This window comes from Euprymna scolopes, chromosome 7 (genome assembly GCF_053919585.1).
Source record: "Euprymna scolopes isolate OS-2025 chromosome 7, ASM5391958v1, whole genome shotgun sequence".
Taxonomy (NCBI): Eukaryota; Metazoa; Mollusca; class Cephalopoda; order Sepiida; family Sepiolidae; genus Euprymna; species Euprymna scolopes.
In genome coordinates this window covers 25659604-25679091 of record NC_136488.1, presented here as the reverse complement: position 1 = coordinate 25679091, position 19488 = coordinate 25659604, and the positions used below count along the sequence as shown (strand labels likewise).

The window sequence follows — 19488 nt, the reverse complement described above, 5'->3', positions numbered from 1 at the left end:
TTGAGGACAGTTTGCAACTTGCGGTAGATCAGGGAAAGCTATAGCCAACACGATGTGAGCTGATGTCAACCGACTGACCGATCAACTGTGATGGCCTCGACAAATAGCTAAGATGTGGATGTTAGCGTTTCGAGGATCGTTTTTCACAATGTTATCACACACACACACACACAAAGTACATACAACTGATATCTACACACAATGTTTTCTTTTGTGAATTTGAGTTGTTTCTGTTTTATTTCTTTTACTTTTGAGCTAGTTCTCATCCCTTTGGCAATCACCAATGTGAGAAACAACAAGAATGAGAACTAGAAGAAGACATGAAGATGAAAAGAAAATCATGGCAAGGAGTATTGACGTCGACAATTGTTGGAAAGGGGACACACATGGCTTCGCAATGGATCGTATAGCATTTGGTATGAACATGGACTCCACATTAGCGTTATTAAATTGAAGCCAATTCTGACCTCACCTTTTTCTATATTCCATATGTCTTTTATTAAACTTTTTGATGTAATTTTTATTTTATCAAAAATTGCTTCTTTTGACCTTTCATGATCTTAAAATGGACACATGTAAACTTTGCATCACCAATGGTCGTCCCATTTTTTATTCAAAATTTGATTGAAATGCAAACAGTAATTTCTGAGTTAGACAGACAGACAGACAGACAAGCACTTTATTTAAAAAAGATTTTTTTATGAGATCAGCAGTAGTTTACCATTTATGTAAGCTTCTGGAAACAGGTTGAAACAGCTAACAATATATCTTTTCACTTTCATTCCTGGTGCTACCAGATTAGGCTGGAGATATTGGCTTCTAGGCCTAAAATGCACCAAACATTGATATCATCGATTTTTGGGGGAGGGGGAAGTGCCTTTCCAATTGCAAAATTCAATCATATTCTACAAAGTCAAACACAAAAACAACAACTTTCCTCTATAAAACAACCAAACCAAAATTACTGGATTCGGCATTAAATAACCCAAAAATGGATGATATGCTGTAAAATAAAACAACCAAATCAAGTTCCATGAATAAATATTTGAAGATATAAAGAATTTGAAGAATAAAAAATTTTTCTAAAATTATTTGTTTCAACATTAAATAACCCGAAAATGGATGATATGCTGTAAAACAAAACAACCAAATCAAATCGATTACGTCGGATCTATTTTTGCTTGTCAATAGATATTACATAGCATAGACAGCTATATACCCTCCAAAAAATTTGAACACAAACCAAACAGTCAGCCTTGGTATACTCTTGAATGTGCTGCTGCCATTGCACACAGAAACCACTATTTCAATTACTTTAAATATGGGCGGGAATGAGCAGGAAGCCGCTAGAGTGAACTGGAAATCGCTAGAGACTGGAAGTTGAAGTTCGCAGCTGCTGCTGGAATCCTTCGGCGCTGGTGGATTCGGTCGACGTGACTGGTAACGTTAGTTGTCACTTCAGGAGCTTCCTCCTACTCCTCTGGCTGGGGCTGGTGCCCAGCTGAAACTCGCCATGGTTGGCTGCCAACGTGCTGTATTTATTAGAAGGTATTGTGTTTATGTTCGATTCAGCTCGGAATCAAAGTCTCTGCTATTCATTTTCAAGTTTACTTCACCTCAGTTTGACTCGAGAAGATGGTTATTTGCTGTTAGGCGGTGTATATGAGATAGTTTACCGATAAAAAAAAATGAACATAAACTACGATGTGAGCGTACCGCGACAAGGCCCTGTCCCTGGATAATTGTTCGTTATCAATTAATAATAGATTTTATTCTTGGCAGGCTTGGTTAAGAATAATTGGTGAGTGCTAGTGGGTCTGCACAATTGTTCGTCAGTCTGCAATTAAGTCTGCAGAGTGTGTAAGTGATGAGGTTGAATTTGCTGAGTGATGTGTAAGTAGGTCTGCACGTTCTTAGTCTGCAAGTGCATCTGCAGAGTCTAAGCGAAGTATGATTGAAGTCAGATGCACGAGGGCTTGCAAGCGAGTCTGCAGTGCCAAGTACAAGCGAGTCTATACCGAGGTTGGTGTGCATCGTTTGTGTTGATTCAACCGTGCTTCGGTTGAATAAACAAACGACCAGTCGTTGGGTTTTTCAATGTGCGTGGAGCAACAAACTCGTTTTTGAACTCGTGACTTCATCCATAACGTCCAGTTGAGTTTTTCCATGTGCACATCACAGTTAACTCAAACTAGCATGAGTTCAATGTCGGTTGTTATTGCTGTCTGCGGATTTTGTGCATGTGGCGAAAATCCATGAAGGTTCAGGTTTGATGAATTAAGTCATCAGAGAGTTGGTAAGCCTTGAATGGTGTTGTATATATTCGCAGAGCTTAACTTTTTACATCTTGTATGAAGTCAAGAGCCTGGTGTTGGTTTTATGCTGAGTTGGTTGAACTGTTTGATCGTGGTTGGTTGGTCAAGTCTGTGTGAAATGTCGTCTTCTTCGAAAAAGCTGCGGTCTGGATACAAGGAGGATGTGGGCTTTATCGTCATCTTCCTTGCCTACTGATCTTTTCTGCATGTGTCTTAGAATCACATCGGGGTCACCACTTGTTGAGGGGCCGGTCGTCCGGGGACAATCGACCCAACGACCAACAAGGTAGAGACAGGCAAAAAGTAAACAGCAAAAAGGCAAAGATAAATGACAGACACAGGTTGTTTGGTTAAAGACGAGGGTTCGCCTTTTATTTTTTTAAAGGAAGCGAAAATTGTATGATCTGGATGCTGGTCGCCTGGAAGGTCGCACGTCACTGAAGGCTAAAGTCCGGAACAGGTACTTTAGATGTAGCGTGGTTCAGGGGTGCTCAGTGGACCTGGAATGATCAGTTGGACGTCAGGGGGGGGGGCGATCCAGAATGAGAATGTAGGGGTCAGTGTTAAGCAACAGTTGACACTGAGAACATAAGGGTCAGTGTTAAAGAACGGACGACACTGAGAATGGAGGATCAGTGGACAACACTGAGAACATAAAGGTCAGTGTTAAGGAACGGACGGTCGGTAGGGAGCCAGGTGCGAGCGAGGTAGCGGACCAGAGGTGCAAGGTGCAAGAGAGTTTGCAGGCCAGAGGAGCGAGGTTGCAGGAAAGCTGGAGCAAGCTGGAGGCACCAAGGGCTGGAAAGTTGCAAGAGTGAGCTGGAGGCGCTGGAAGGCTGCAGAAGTGAGCTGGAAGCACCAAGGCCTGGAAAGATGGCAGGAATGAGCAGGAAGTCGCTGGAGACTGGAAGTTGAAGTTCGCAGCTGCTGCTTGAATCCTTCGGCGCTGGTGGATTCAGTCGACGTGACTGGTAACGTCAGTCGTCACTTCAGGAGCCTTCTCCTACTCCCCTGGCAGGGGCTAGCGCTCAGCCGAAACTCGCCATGGTTGGCCGCCAACGTGCTGTATTTATTAGAAGGTATCGTTACAACATGCGCCGGTCCCAGAGAGAAAACAAATGAATAGCATTAATTCTCCGCTGAATCGAATACAACCAAAAGAATTCCACATGTAAATTGATTGTGTTTCTGCTCGATTTAGCTTGGAATCAAAGTCTCTGCTATTCATTTTCATGGAGAAAAAGTTGAAATTAAGTTTACTTCACCTCAGTTCGACTTGAGAAGACGGTTATTTGCCGCTAGGCAGTGTATATAAGATTGTTCACCAATAAAAATAATGGCCGGCGTGGCAAAACATAAACTACGATGTAAGCGCACCGCGACAACATATTAAAGACATGAATCTCCTCTCTTTTAGGGGATTTTTCTCTGATTATCACTTTTTAAGTGAAATCTTTGGTGTTTTTAACATGAGAAGTGGATTTTGGATGAAATTGCAGCTGAACCATGTATGCACATTTGTAACCAATAAAAAAAAAAATTATACGAATGTACGAAACTATATTTAAATTATAGTTGTAACCTTGTGTAAAATCAATGTTGCTCCAATTCAGTCTCTCTTTCCCCTTCCCCCTCTCTCTCACTCTCTCTCTCTCTCCTTCTCCCTTTCTCTCTTTCAAATCAGCTGACTGACATGGCAAATAATGCTGCCAGTGTATCTTTAGCAAAAGATGAAAAAAATGCTTAATTACGAGGGGGGAGTGTAAAATTGCGTGGAATGAACGCTCCGTTGTGTTTGGATAATAACTACACAAGAAGGTAATAATCATCTGGATCATTCTGCCAGCAGCGTTAAAGAAAAGAATATGGAAAGAAAGAAATAATCTTGCGTTCTGTGGGAAAGAAATTATCGATTTATTTACTAACTGAATCCCAGTTTTATCATTCCTCTAGCTGTTCTGCCGCATTTATAGACCGTGTGATCAATTGTTTCTTTTTTTCTGCAATAGGAAGAGGAAGAGGGTCATATTTGACCAATTTGGGTACTTTTATTAGATGGGAAGAGTGGGGATTGAGGTTGGCTAATTTCTGCTAGATTTTCCCACTTCAGATCAAAGTTCTAGGTACGGTGCTGGTGGTAGTGCTGGTGGTGGTGGTTGGCGTGGATGGGTTACAGCTGAAATTGATTTTCCTCCTTTTAAAAAGTGGTAGTTCATGTAGAAAAGTTCCATTTAGCGCCCCCCTCACTCCTCCCTCTCTCTCTCAGTTTTTATACCTCCTTCCTTTTATATATATATATATATATATATATATATATATATATAAAGTCACTGTGCGTGTGTGTGTGTGTGTGTGTGTGTTCCTTCCCCTCATAGGTTCCGAAACGGCTGAGCCTATCTTTTGAAAATTTCACACAAAGGTAATTTATATTTCTGGCAGTGTTCTTAGATATTTTTTGTACAGAAACTCATCCGATTAGTATCGAAAATCGAAAAAATCCGATCTTAAAAATAGTTTTCCTTCTCTTATAGATAAAAAAAGAATTTTAACAGAGAAATATTTTATGTTACACTGGTGTAACCTTGTAACGTAAAATATTCCTCTTTTTTTATCTATAAGAGAATAAAGACTATTCTTAAGATCGTCAATCCCAAATATCAGCTGACGTGAAATTGTAAACAAACACAGACAGAATTTGGTGAACGACATTATCATTATTATTTTTTTATATTTTTACGAATTAATCCACCGGACAAATTATTCCTATATATATATTATTCCTTATATATAATATTCAATAGAGGATTGATTCTATAATAATACATATGCAATCTGCATAAATTTAAATATAATGTTGAAGTGTATTGTATGACTGGGCAATGCCGGGCATCCAGCTAGTAGTCTGCAATATGTTCAATTTAGTTGGTTTTCCCAGGAATTTAAATTGCATTTTAAAATTTTTTTGAAAGTATTTTACTTTAGTATCTTTTTTAAGAAACTCAAAGCTTCTTAAGAAATATATATATATATGTATATATGTATATGTGTGTATATATGCATATGTATATATATGTATATGTGTGTATATATGTATATGTATATATATGTACATGTATGTATATATATATATGTATATATGTGTGTGTATATATATATATATATATATATAGTGTGTGCGTGTGTAAGAAAAATACCTGTCCATGACCTTCGAACTAAACAGTTTTAAACAACTTTTATGTCCATTTATGGAGATCCAAATCCAGAAATAATGTTACTAAACCTTATGCCTAGAATAGGGGTTCCCAACCTTTTAAAACTCGCAATCCTTATCTAAATATTTGAAACCTATGTGACCCCCCTACATAGCTTAATTTCTTTTCATTTTCTGTGAAGAACAGCAATCAGTAATGGACATGTGGTTGATGTGTCCATAGCAAGTACACACATACTTGCCACTCACTAGTATACATATACATACATTTGGCGGGTCAATGTTTGTCATCCCGTAGGATGCACCATTCCCAGCCTGGACAAATTGATAAGGAAATTAAAAAAAAAAACCTGTTTCAGACACATACATATTCGCTCACAGGCAAGCATACATACACCCATAATATCACGTAGTGTTGTCGAACTAACGTAGCACAGGATATTTCGTTTTGCACCTGAACAAAAAAAATGTAAGAACTCGAAAGATGTAATTGATGAAACAAAATTAATGTTATTCCAAGCTACTTCTAACAAGACTACATGCTCTCTTGCCAAGGCGTTGAGACCCCCAAGAGGGTCGCGGCTCACTAGTTGGGTACATCTGGTCAAGAATCATCATTCCAATTTTGATCAAAACTCATTACATGATTTTGCTTTTAAAAAATATCTTAAATTCAAGGCTTAAGCTTAAGGGGTCTTAAGAAGAAATTAAAATTCAGAGAATTTTGCTTCAGGGATGTCTAATGACTATAGATTGAATTTTTAATTGGAGGGTTCTGTCCATTCTATGCTTTCTGAAAATCCTTCAAAATATTCCAAAGAAACTGAAATTTGAGGAATAGTTATTAATTGATTTCTAATCGACAAATGGAAATGTAATCATTTCTAGGGCGACAATTATATCGTTCCACGCTGTATAAGCATGTGAACATACCTAACTTTATAAAGATAGACATATGCAGCCTATTGTATGTTCCGTTTTGTGAATTGCGTGTGTGTGTGTGTGTGTGTGTGTGTGTGTGTGTGTGTGTGTTGTGTGTGTGTGTGTGCATGAAATTGAATTCTTGTTGGAAAATGCTTCTTGAAAAGGTCAACATTAAAAAGTAGCACATGTCCTTTTCTATCTTGAGAAAACAAGAAGAAAAGACGCCATACTTGAAAATAACACTTTTACACAATTCTTTCTCATTTGAAAGATGTCTTTTTTTACAAACTTATTTCCCCTGGAATCCTATTTGTCCTATATAACAAGAATGGATAAATAGAAATGCATTCAGGGATCATCATGGCCTGTTGTAATTCAACACTTGGTGTAATAATGAATTATCATTCCATCACAATAAGGTAGGGGATCCAGTTGATGTTATAATTGTAAATCGATGTGTTGCTGTCCGTCTCTTTCTTCCATCATCATCTGGTGTCTTCAGCGTTTTATTTGCAACTTGTGGTTTTGTAAGAGTCTGGAAGAAAGACACAATTCAGTATTTATCAGAAACAAAATATATTGAACAGCAAAGCAAATAAAGAATATATTATTTTATTATTGGAATCCTTTGAGATGAATAATTTGTGTATTTATTTATTCATTTATTTATTTATATATTTGAGTTTTATTGATTATTGGAATCCTTTGAAATGATTTTTTATTTTTTGCAGACTGTTATTCCCATCTTCATAGTTGTTGTTTCACCACATTTCGGCCAACTCATTCTTTGGCTTTCATCAAAGCCAGCCAGAAGTTTAGTTGGCCAAAACGTGGTGAGATGACAGCAACTATGGAAGGCAGTAATTACTGAAGATATAATCAAGAGACTCAGCATTCCTATTGCATCGACGAAGGTCAGAGGAATAGTCAGCTAAAACATCACGAAAAAACAACTTTGAGGATAGCAGTCCGCAAATAAATAAATATATAAATAAATAGTGTTGTTATATGTCAGTTTCTCCCAGTCTTTATAGTAAAAGGAAGAATTCATTATTATCCCTAAGGTAGACACACCATAACATTACTAATAGCCACCTTCAGTGTTGCCCAGGAATTAATGAGAATCTCCATGTACTCCTTTCTTTCTTGTTTTTATTTATGCATTTTTGCATAATTCTTTCAAATGGGATTAAACTTTGAATATTTATTTTCCAGGTATTGAGTCAATATGCCATTGACCATGCAGGCCTTCCTTCCCAGGGACTCGGCTCTCTCTGTCCGAATGTTGTGGATTTGGATCTATCTAGCAACACACTGGATGATTGGGCAGACGTATTACCCATCCTGGCCCAACTGCCAAGCCTCAAATTTGTCAACCTGAGCCACAATAAACTACAAAACCACAATGTAAGTGAAACAATGTCTAAAGATATTTTTTATTAAAGCAGTGTTGTGTGTATATATATAGTGTGATGTTGTATTGTTTAGTATAGGAGGAGTAATTATTTAAACAATGTTATACGTTAATTTGATCGTCTATCGATACCTTTGGTTTCATGGAAACACTGCAAACTTAACCCACAGAGTAAGATAAAGATATCAAACATGCCCGTTCTTTAGTTGGTGTTGTGATTATCTAACACAATGGAATTAAAGCAGCATTGATTGTCATCTCCTACACTGATAATTGCGTAAGCATGAAACACTAGTGTCTGTAGGTATTAAAATAATTATTAATACTATTACTAATATTATTATACTAGCTGATATAAATAAATATAATATATAAACAGCTATATGTCTGTCTATCTGTCTGTCTGTCTGTCGGTCTCCATATTTTCAAACTCTATCTCCTTCAAAATTAAAAGCCACAGAGCGGCGCTGGGTCCTCAAATGATTGGATCTTTTACGGGTCGTTCTTTTATGGGTCTATAGCTGGTTAAAATTGTTTTTAAGGGGTCAAAAATGGGTTTAAATTGAAAAAAACGTTAAACATGTTGTACATTCATCTTAGTTTATTTTTAATTTTTACTTTTTAATCGGTTTATATGTGTGTCACGTTGGTACAGTGGTAACGTCACCAGCTTTGAATGCTACAGTTTTGGTTTCGATTCTAGCTAACTCTTGCACCTAAATACTTTTTTTTTAACTTTTGAAATCATGATTCTATAATAATATATACAAAATCTGGACAAACTAAAATATCATATTTAAGCATATTTTACGCCCGGGCAAATCCCCCCCCCCCCGCTAATATGTCATCAATTTTTTTTATTTCTAAATTGCAATATAATAACTTTTCACCAATAGCTTTAACCATTGAGCTGATTTAATAGCTGCAGTGTTTCTGAGTATATTATGTTCTTAATCTGACTCCACTTTTTTTCTCATATCTTTTAGGTGTGATTAATTATTTGTCTATTTGAACATTACCAAAGTCTTGTTGTTTGACTTCACTTATTGTGTGTGTGTGTGTGTGTGTGTGTGTGTGTGTGGAGAGAGAGAGAGAGAGAGAGAGGAAGAGGAAGAGAAAGCAATTGATATTTGGAAGGTGTTTACTTACCTCCTTACGAGGTCACAGTTTTCACAGATGAGCTTACTCAAAATGACATGTTCATTCCTTATTTTGATTTTCAGGTAAATAGCACAACAACATATATAAAAAATTAGCAATCTAAGAAATATCCTTAAATACAGAAGATATTTAAATTTTCATACAATCCAGATTGGTGACGAGGCTTTTTATTTGTGTTTTCAATTGCATTTTCAGAATTTTGTGCAAAACTGGCGCCTGCCACTTTCTACAATCGAAAATATTGTTCTGAATTCCACAAACACCAATTGGGAAGACGCTTTGTGTTTAGCTCAGCATTTACCAGCCCTGAAAGACCTCTATCTTTGTAAGAATGGTAGGTTTATTTATTTACTTTTCATTATTTTCTAAACTTTCAGAAATCTTTACAATTCTTTTTTTTCATCCTAGCTGAATAAGGTTTTCATCTATGGAAACTTTGAAAACGATTATTTCAATCAGGTAGATTCCTTACTTGTAGCACCTGTGAAAAAAAATTATAAAGTCTGATTGTCATTTTTTAAAATTATAAAGTCTGATTGTCATTTTAAAAAATTATCATGCTATAAATGCATAAAATATGTTTTTTTTATGTTTCAATGCTAATGATATTTTCGGCCCATAATTCCTTGTGAATTATCTAAATAAAGAATCTTATAACTTCAAAATCGTGTAATGTCAAATGTAGGAATGAAAACAATGTACTATCTTGTTTGTATTATTTGAATTAATCGGATTAATGTTCTCATCCTGAGTGTTATTTACACAATGTTTCAGTCGACATAGCTTCAGACCTTCTTTATTTATATGAAATTTGTAGAGAGTGAGAGTCACCCTCTATTGTTAGTAGAGGAATAGTGTAAAAGTGCACTTATTGATCCATGCTGAAATAATAAAGTTTATTATTTATTAGTGACGGGACGATTCCAATATTTTTCCCGATTCCGATACAATTACCAATTCTGTACTAAATTCCTGATTCCAATACAATTATTGATTCCGATTCCAATTCTTTATGAATCTCTAAATATTTGACTATACAAGTGTTATTTTGTCCCGCTTACTATAAAAACGCATCATAACTGTGCATATATTTTCTTAAACGTAAAAACACACTTGTGAGGGTTTTTTTTTTGTTTTTTTTTACAAGGTAGTCACCATTTATCAAGGCCCAGAAACTACTCGGGGATAAGGGTTATTACGTGTACAGTACGTTAATATTGGAGATTTGATCAAGTGTCTTACTTAAGGGGGTGGTTTATCAGGAATTTGTTTATGTTGGACTTGAAGACATCCAAGTTGTAGTCCGGTGGGAACAGGCAAACTGACCAGAGTTCCACAGGTGTGCACTTCTAAGAAAGAAGCTTTGTTCATGGAATCTACGTCTTGGTTTTGGCACAGATAAAGAGTGGGGAAAATTTTTGACAGTGGTTTCAGCTAGACGGGTGTTTATTATGAAAGATTGGTGAGGGGTGACCAGAGATTGAAGCTCAGACGAGCACTTGCCATGGTAGTAACGATAAAACAAAGACAGGCTTGCAACATCTCTCCTGTGGGAGAGAAGTTGCAGGTAAGAGAAAAGGGCATCACCCATTAAGCCACAAAGCCTATTTTGTACTTTGTCAAGGCAGGATAGGCTGTTTTTAGCAGCTCTTGCCCAGATGTGGAAGCAGTATTCCATCCTTGGACGTACTTGGCTTTTATATAGACAGAGAATTGCATCAGTAGTGAGATATCTTCTGGAGCAGTAGAAGGATCCTACCATTTTTCCAGCGGCCTTGGCAACTGACTTGATGTACGTGTTTCATTTCAGGTCAGGAATAAAGGTCAAGCCCAGAAGCTTGTCAAAACATGAAGCTTCCCCTAGATGAGAGCCATCCATTTCAATTGATGCCAAATGGGGATCAGAGCCTTGATGATGTAAAGATAGGAGCTTGGTTTTAGATGCATTAAAAGTAACCAGCCATCTCTTTCCCCACTGTACCACCCGCTCAAGATCAGAGGAGAGAGAATCAGAGAGAACTTGATCATTTACGGCCTTTGATGTGTTGCCATAGATTGTTGTGTCATCAGCATAGATGTCAACGAATGATTTAAGTATGTGTTTTGGGAGATCATTGATGTAGATCAGGAAGAGAGTTGGGCCTAAGATGGACCCCTGAGGAGCTCCAGCATTAATACTGTGGGCCTCTGATTTCTACCCCATCAACCACTACTCTTACAAGCCTATCAGAGAGAAATGATTTAATGATTGAGAAAACATTTCCAGTTATACCGTAGCTGAAAATCTTGTGAAGTAGGCCTTTATGCCATACCTTATCAAAGGCCTTTGATATGTCAAGAGCAATTGCCCTAGAGAGGAAGCCTTTGTCGAGAGATTCACTAATCCTATGAGATATAACCGTTAGCACATCTGCTGTAGATCTGGCAGAACGGAAACCATATTGCATGTCACTAAGAAGGTTATTTCTGCTGAGGTGGTTGACTACTTCTCTATTTAATGTGGATTCCAGCAACTTAATCATGACACACAGGGTACTTATTGGTCTGTACTGAGAGGGAGACGACATCACCTGAATTCTTAAATACAGGGCAAACTGATGAGGTTTTCCAGGGTGTTGAGAAGCACTTCTCCTTAAGGCAACGCTTAAACAGTTTTGTAAGTATGGGGGCAAGTTCTGGTTGAAGCTTTTTCAGCACTATAATTGGAATGCCGTCGGTCGGGTGATCTAGAGATTTTAGGCTTACTGGATGCTTAAATCAATAAATATTTTTTTATTTTATTATTACGACAAGCAATAGAAGATGTTTCTTAAATCAAATAAAAAAGTTCCGATACTCCAAAAAGCGCTCTGATTTTTCCGATTCCCGATTCTGATTCCGATTAATCGTCCCAACACTATTATTTAGAAAGCCATTCTTAACATGGGGAGGGCAGGGTTTTTGTACCTATTCTATGACCTTACAATTTAATAAAAACAGATATCATAAAATTTTAATTAAACTTGAATAAGTGCACTAGCACCAAAGAATCACTTGGTCCTCTAGGCCAAGAATGAATACACAAATATGCCGAGATTATAATTTACAGCCGATGTACATTTATTTACAGAGATTGTTGCAAGAATAATGAGAAATAGATGAATATTGAAGAAGCATAGGAAAACATTATTTGTGTGATGATTCTGAGAGTCTTTTTGCGAGAGTGTGAATGTCTTTTGCGGGTGTGCAGTACAGAGGCATGGTGTGACATGTCTGCATACGTTGGCGTCCAAGTCGAAAAGAAGGCGAAAAATATGAAGTGGATACAGAAGTGAGGTGTTAACGCCACCTTGCAGCAAAGAATGATATTGCCAGGGTTAAAGGGCGATAATTAGGTTTACCTTAATGTTACAAGTTTGTGTCTGTGTGTTCGCTTATATGTGGAACTCGTTTCCCACAAACTTAGAGATGGCATCTCGTTAATGGGAATCATAGATAGCTATTTCCAAGAATAACATGTGTTTTAACAATTATGTTTATCAATATTCTCTTAGTATTGCAAATTATGTTTTTAAGAACTTATGATTGGTTAATGGACTTTGCTATAAATATTTTAGAAATAGTATCTCCTAGTGTTTCGTTTGATAATTTTTATATTCTTTTTTTTATTTTTTTATTTTTTACTTTTAACTAGAATTTAAATATAAAACCTGGAAAGTATGTATATATCAAACATGGTGATTTATACACCTGAAGAAACATTGTGCAAATAACACTCAAGATGAGAACAATAGTCCGATCGATCCAAAAAATATTAACAATCATTCCTCATCTAAAAAGTTTAGAACTGTAATGTACCAACTTATTTCTTGTAATTATATGGTCTCCAATTTATGATTCTGAAATATAGAAAACATAAAATCAAAGGATAAGTTGCTATAGTGAAAATAACAGATGTCCTCAAACATTTTACTTACCCTCCCCCCACACACCCCCAGTGTTTCCAGGTTGAAATATATTGGTGGGCAGAGAGTTCAGTCACATACTATTTAAGATACACCGAATATCCGAACTTCTTATGATTTTCCTGAAAGTGAACTACATGTTGGATTTATGGAAGCATCAAACAAAATGCATCCATTTTCATCTATGAAAATCAAATGGGTAATAAAACCTCATGACTTAAAAGGGAAATAACTCTATCAGCTTGAATAAATAAACTTACTTCTGTTTTAAAGGCAACACATGTCCGCTAATAATAATTGAAATTAATTAAATTAAATATAAATAATATAAATCAATTTTAAATAATATTTCTAAATATAATAATTAAAGCAATCCTTTTACAACACACAATTAATAACATGGAGTTAATTAATAAAATAGATTTTCTTTAATCTAATATGCAAATAAGGTTACTTCTTGAATGTAGATTTTCTTTGAATAAATAGTATATATAGAAATCATGGTGAAATGAAAGTGTGTAAATATCCATTTTCAATATGAAAATGAATTTGTAATACAGTATATCTTTTGTACATATTAGTCAAATGATGAACAAACAAATAAACAAGCCGGAATTCGACTTTACTATAATAGATGTATATATATATAATTTGAGGTTGCTATTTTTCAAAAGTAAGGTAACCAGTGAAATATAACGAGGATAATACAAGAATGCTCAATACAGAAGTAGAGCAAGTTACATTTTCAATTTGTCTTTACATAAGCAGTAATTTGTTGCTACACAGCCATGAGCATGTTTTGGTTTTCTTGTATTTAGTAACTAGAGACCCCTTCAGGCAACAACGCGTATTTACGAAACCGGAATTCCGCTTTTGTAAATAATTTTTATTGCCATTTTATCTGCTTAGTTACACAGGCTTCCACTATCGGAATTGATTAAACGATCCGATAATTTCATCAGACCATACAGAATCAATATGGTCTGATGAAATTATTGAATCGTTTAATCAATTCTGATAGTGGAAACATGTGTAACTAAGCAGATAAAACAGTAAAAAAAATATAGATATTTTTTCTCTACAATAGTAATGAGCACTTTTTCAGGTTTTTACTAATTACCATTTAATTACTATATATATATATATATATATATATATATATAGTTTTCTTAGAAATATGTGTAGAGCAATATGACTTGTAGAACTCTCTTTTTTTTAACTGGATGTAAATATATATATATATATATATATGAACAAATGATTAATAAAACATGTTAAAAGACATCTTGAAAAAGAGTTAAAAACATATTTAATTTTAAAAAAGGAAGCACAAGATAAATGGATAGTCCTTAATCTGCAAAGTTTCGAAGAAATACTCTCCTTCTCATCAGAGGGCAGGAATTAGCAAAATGCGGGATCGGATTTTGCATATAAAAGTATTTAATGAAACTACAAGTAAGTCACAGATCTTACTTGGTTAAAAAAAAAAAGGGTGAGGTAAGGGGAATAGGAGGTAAAAGAAAAATGATAAAAAGATTTCACATGAATGGATAGTCCGGTGAAGGGTAAAAAATCCAAGAATGGTAAATTCTTTTTTCTTTTTTTTTAATATATATATATATATATATATATATATATATATATATATATATATATATATATATATATATATATATATATATATATATATATATTTCTGAGAAAACTATATTCAGCATAATTGCGTTGACACACTGGTTCTTGCCAGATCAATGAAGTTAACCAACAATGAGCTTGGCCAATACTAGATGGGTGACCATTTGGGAATGCTAGGTGCTGAATGAGCTCCCTGATTATCTCTGTATTGTTTGCAGTCATCCTGAATTTATATACTTGCAACTGGAATTAAAAACAGTGCTGACTCAGGGGAGGTGCGGTTGTTGATTGTGCAACTCTTTACAGTTCAAATGGAGATTGTTACATTCCTGGATATTTTACTTTAATTTATTAAGTATCAAAATTGAATGCACAACAAATATATAAATTTGATATCTCTATCTCTACGATTATATAAAAGAAACTTTGTTTGTGTATGCCTGTGTGTGAGTTCGTTCCCCATGGACTCGAAAACGGCTCTGTCGATTTTTATGAAATTTTACATGAAGTTACTTTGTGTGCTTGGCAGTGGTCTTAGATAAGTTTTATATTGGAATGTCTTTGATAAGTATCAATAATCGGAATAACCCGATTAAAAAAGGAACATACGATTTTGACCAAAACACCTTACACAGCCTAACCTCAGAAGTGCATTTGAGAAGTTTTATTATTAAACAAGCTGAAAGGCCTGACATATAAAATCAACAGTAAGTTCTTTGATATGACTGAGGTGCGGTTGAAATGAATGTTTCTGTTTAGAGAACAATCGAAGCATGATACTTGACTTTAGCTTTTTAAACTTTAATACAAGCCATTATATATAAAAATAATTTTATAAAATCAACAGTAGGTTCTCTACAGTGCAATGTAGACGAGAATATATTGTGAACTGTCACTGCGAGAGGCGTGTGAAGTTTCCTCCAGGTGCACCGTGATGGGTCCTTGACTAGAGCAGGCAAATAATTGATTTGATTGAAAAATCCGACCACTTTGTCGTATCACACATCGTATGACACGACCATCTACGGCAACACATCAAAGGTTGTAAATGACAAAGTTCTCTCTGATTCTCTCTCCTCTGATCTCGAGCACGTGGTTCAGTGGAGGAAGATGTGGCTGGTTACCTTTAATGCATCCAAAACCAAACTCCTATCCTTACATCATCAACGCTCTGATCCCCAGCTGGCATCAGTTGTGATGGATGGCTCTCGTCTGGGTGAGGCTCCGTGTTTTGACAAGCTTCTGGGTTTGACCTTTACTCCTGATCTGAAATGGAACACGTACATCAAGTCTGTTGCGAAGGTCGCTGGAAAGATGGTGGGATCCTTCTACCGCTCCAGAAGATATCTCACTACTGATGCAATTCTCTATCTATATAAAAGCCAAGTACGTCCAAGGATGGAATACTGTTGCCATATCTGAGCAGGAGCTGCTAAAAACAGCCTATCCTGCCTTGACAGAGTACAAAATAGACTTCGTGGCTTAGTGGGGGATGCCCTTTTCTCTACCCTGCAACCTCTCTCCCACAGAAGAGACGTTGCGAGCCTGTCCTTGTTTTATCGTTATTTCCATGGCAGATGCTCGTCTGAACTCCAATCTCTGGTACGCCCCCTCGCCAATCTTTCACGAAAAACACCCGTCTAGCTGAATCCACTGTGAAAAATTTCCCCCACTCTATATCTGTGCCTAAATCAAAACGCGGATTCCATGAACAAAGCTTCTTTCTTAGAACTGCACGCCTGTGGAACTCTGTTCCGTCTGCCTGCTTCCCTCCGGACTACAACTTGGATGTCTTTAAGTCCAATGTTAACAAATTCCTAATGAACCGCCCCCTTAAGTAGACACTTCATCAAATCTCCACACTAACGTAATGTACTTGCAATAACCCTTATCCCTGAGTGGCTTCCTGGCCTTGATAAGTGGTGATCACTGTGTAAAAAAAAAAAAAGTAAAAATAAGCAGTATCACAGGTTTTGATGACAATAAAAATATGGGAGTGGGGAACATTTGTTGATCATCGTTCAATTTCGGGCAACCTGTTAATGTAGTCAATATTTGTGTCAGTAAAAACACAGAAAAAAATGAAGTAATACATCATTTTGCATCAAAAACTTCGCATTAGGTGAATTCAGCAATTCAAAAGCGATTGTTATCTTTTTAATAAGAATGGTTATTTACCGTTTTAATAATTGATGCTGACAATTTTTGAGCTCTTTCAATCATTCAAATGTCAATTCGGTGTATGAGAAAATCTATTGAAATCAAACGATTTGTGAGTTTAGAGAGCCATTATAGTAAAAAAATCCTCTTTCGTGGGGAGAATTTTGGCATTTGCATGATTAGTCAAGATCCATGACATATTTTCCAACTGGAGGAGGGCTGGTCTTATCTTTCCAGAGCATACAGAAAAGCTAGGACATGATCAGGATGAAAACTGAAATTGAATCCCTAACAACATTTTGCAATCAACACTTTAGTTTGCCTTCAAGCTGCAAATTCACCTCACAGTAATGCGTGGTAACAGTCTCACCATCATTGGCTTTTGGAAACCTAGACAATGACAATTGCCTCAGATTTCCCATTGTCTACTGTATAAGTTTAAGAGTATGTGGTACCCACAGGTGTCGCTGTGGTCTATTCTCTTTAACTAGATACAGTTACAACAATACCGCATTCACACTATGGGCAATTCTACTTAACGTTGTTCACGGGTTGTATTTATTTGCTTCCCCACTGAGCAAAAATATATGTGCAATTTCAATTTCAAATGTAAGTTCCTGATATTTGCATATTTGTTTTGAAAAAGGATATTTTATTAATTAACTATTATTTTTCATTGTTGAATAAATAATATATTATTTAACGTGAAGGGTATGAGTTCCATATAGTAATGTTGATTTAATCTGAATAAAATAAAATATGCATCAAGTGCGCTTGAAAGCCAAATCACAACATACTATTAGGAAAATAAACAAATATTTTACTTGTTTGGAATTTATAACAAATATATATTTCAGAGCTAAACTCCATCCTCAGTATGTTGTTTTCTTTATTTTTTTATTTTATTTATTTTATTTTTTTGCCATGTTGTAAAGTTGGAGAAAGAAAAGTCTGTTTGCAAAGATGGAGTTTAGCCCCGAAACATATTTACGTTATAAATTTCAAACAAGTAAAATATTTGTTTATTTTCCTAATATTACGTTGTGATTTGGCTTTCAAGCGTACTTGATGCATATTTTATTTTATTTAATATATTATAGTTTAAGAAAAAATTGCATTAATACATTTATTTTTTTCAGGTTACACTCATTTGGATTGTAACAATTTGGATAAATTGCACAAAGTTGAAAACATGTGGCTGAACGATAATCATATCACTTGGTATGTGACTTCCTTTTTTTTTTTACTACTAAAATATATTTTTCTTTTTACTAATATTTCACCTCAAACAAGGCATAGTGCCTTTTGGATGTAAGGGACTACTATTTGGAACCAAATTTACAGGGATACTATCTATGGAGTTGAGCGGGAACATGTCTGTTCACATTACACTGATGAACTCGTTGCACTTGTGTCCCCTCGACGTACATATACTTGATAAACCCGCTGAGCAACAAAATCACACCCCTTCACTGTTGAGGCCCATAAATGCTAGATAGCTTTTTACTCTAATAATTTCTTCCCTCGAACAGCTAGACTTTGGAATACCCTTCCTGCTACCTGTTTCCCTGATCGGTCTGATATGCAGAAGTTTAAACGTAACATAAACCAACCTTTTGTTAATCTTTCCTAGACATGGTCCCAAATAGTAGCCCTTACATCCAAGTTGCAATATGTCTTGTTAGGAGTGAACGTGAGTAAAAAAAAAAAATTACACTTGAACTTCTGCATGTCAGTGCAGGGACCTAGGAGGGAATTCAAAAGTCTAGCAGTTCAAGAGAAGAAACTATTTAAATAGGTTTTCTAAGATTTAGGGATCTCTACAGAGTAAGGGTGGGATTTTGCTGCTTGTCGGGTTAGTTGGGTGGATGTACAGGGGGGGGACAAGTGCTTTGAAGTACTAGTTTACTCTGAAGCATTTTTGTTTTCTTTTTTACTATTTCAAACAATGCTCTCTAGTTTTTATAGCTTCTCATATATATATATATATATATATATATATATATATATATATATATATATATATATATATATTAGTGATGGGGCGAATCCAATATTTTTCCGATACAATTATCGATTCCGATTCTTTATAACTTTCTAAATATTTAACTATGGAGTTATTTTTCTTGATCACATTATCAATACATGTTACATGTGCAGATATTTTCTCAAGCGTAAAAAAAAAAACATTTGTGGGGGATATTCTATAGATTTTTATTTTTATTAGATGTTTAAACGCAAGAAATATTATTTCAACATTATTATTAACAATGGAAGATTTTGTTTTAAACAAAATTAAATAAAAATGACAGATCATTTTTGGCGTTGGAAAAATTTTTCTGATTCCGATATCCCCAAAAGTAACGATTTTTCCGATTCTGATTAATCGACCCAACAATATATATATATATATATATCTATATATATATATATATATATATATATATATATATATATATATATATATATAGAGAGAGAGAGAGAGAGAGAGAGAGAAATACGTTTATTCAATAATATTTCACCTGTTATTTATACAAACACTTTCATTTATGAAGCTCGATGTAACTACAGGGCATATGCAAATAAATGACAAAAGTTTCTATTCCAAATTTCAAGATGTTGACTATCTTACCATTTATTTCTTTAAATTCATGGGCATGCACAATTCTTGACAGCATCTGTTTCATATCGCAGAATCATTCACATAATTATTATGTCAATTCT

General features: G+C 35.3%; 1 protein-coding gene across 2 annotated transcripts in view; it reads left to right on the top strand.

Moving 5' to 3' along the window:
* LOC145279662 (tubulin-specific chaperone cofactor E-like protein) overlaps window positions 1-19488 on the top strand; it is a 104101-nt gene that overhangs the window by 62038 nt on the left and 22575 nt on the right. For both annotated transcript variants that reach the window (XM_080130905.1, XM_080130904.1), the window contains exons 3-5: window positions 7666-7857; window positions 9221-9359; window positions 17904-17985. In XM_080130905.1, coding sequence (XP_079987031.1) covers window positions 7666-7857; window positions 9221-9359; window positions 17904-17985 — 413 coding nt within the window. The remainder of the gene's footprint in view (window positions 1-7665; window positions 7858-9220; window positions 9360-17903; window positions 17986-19488) is intronic.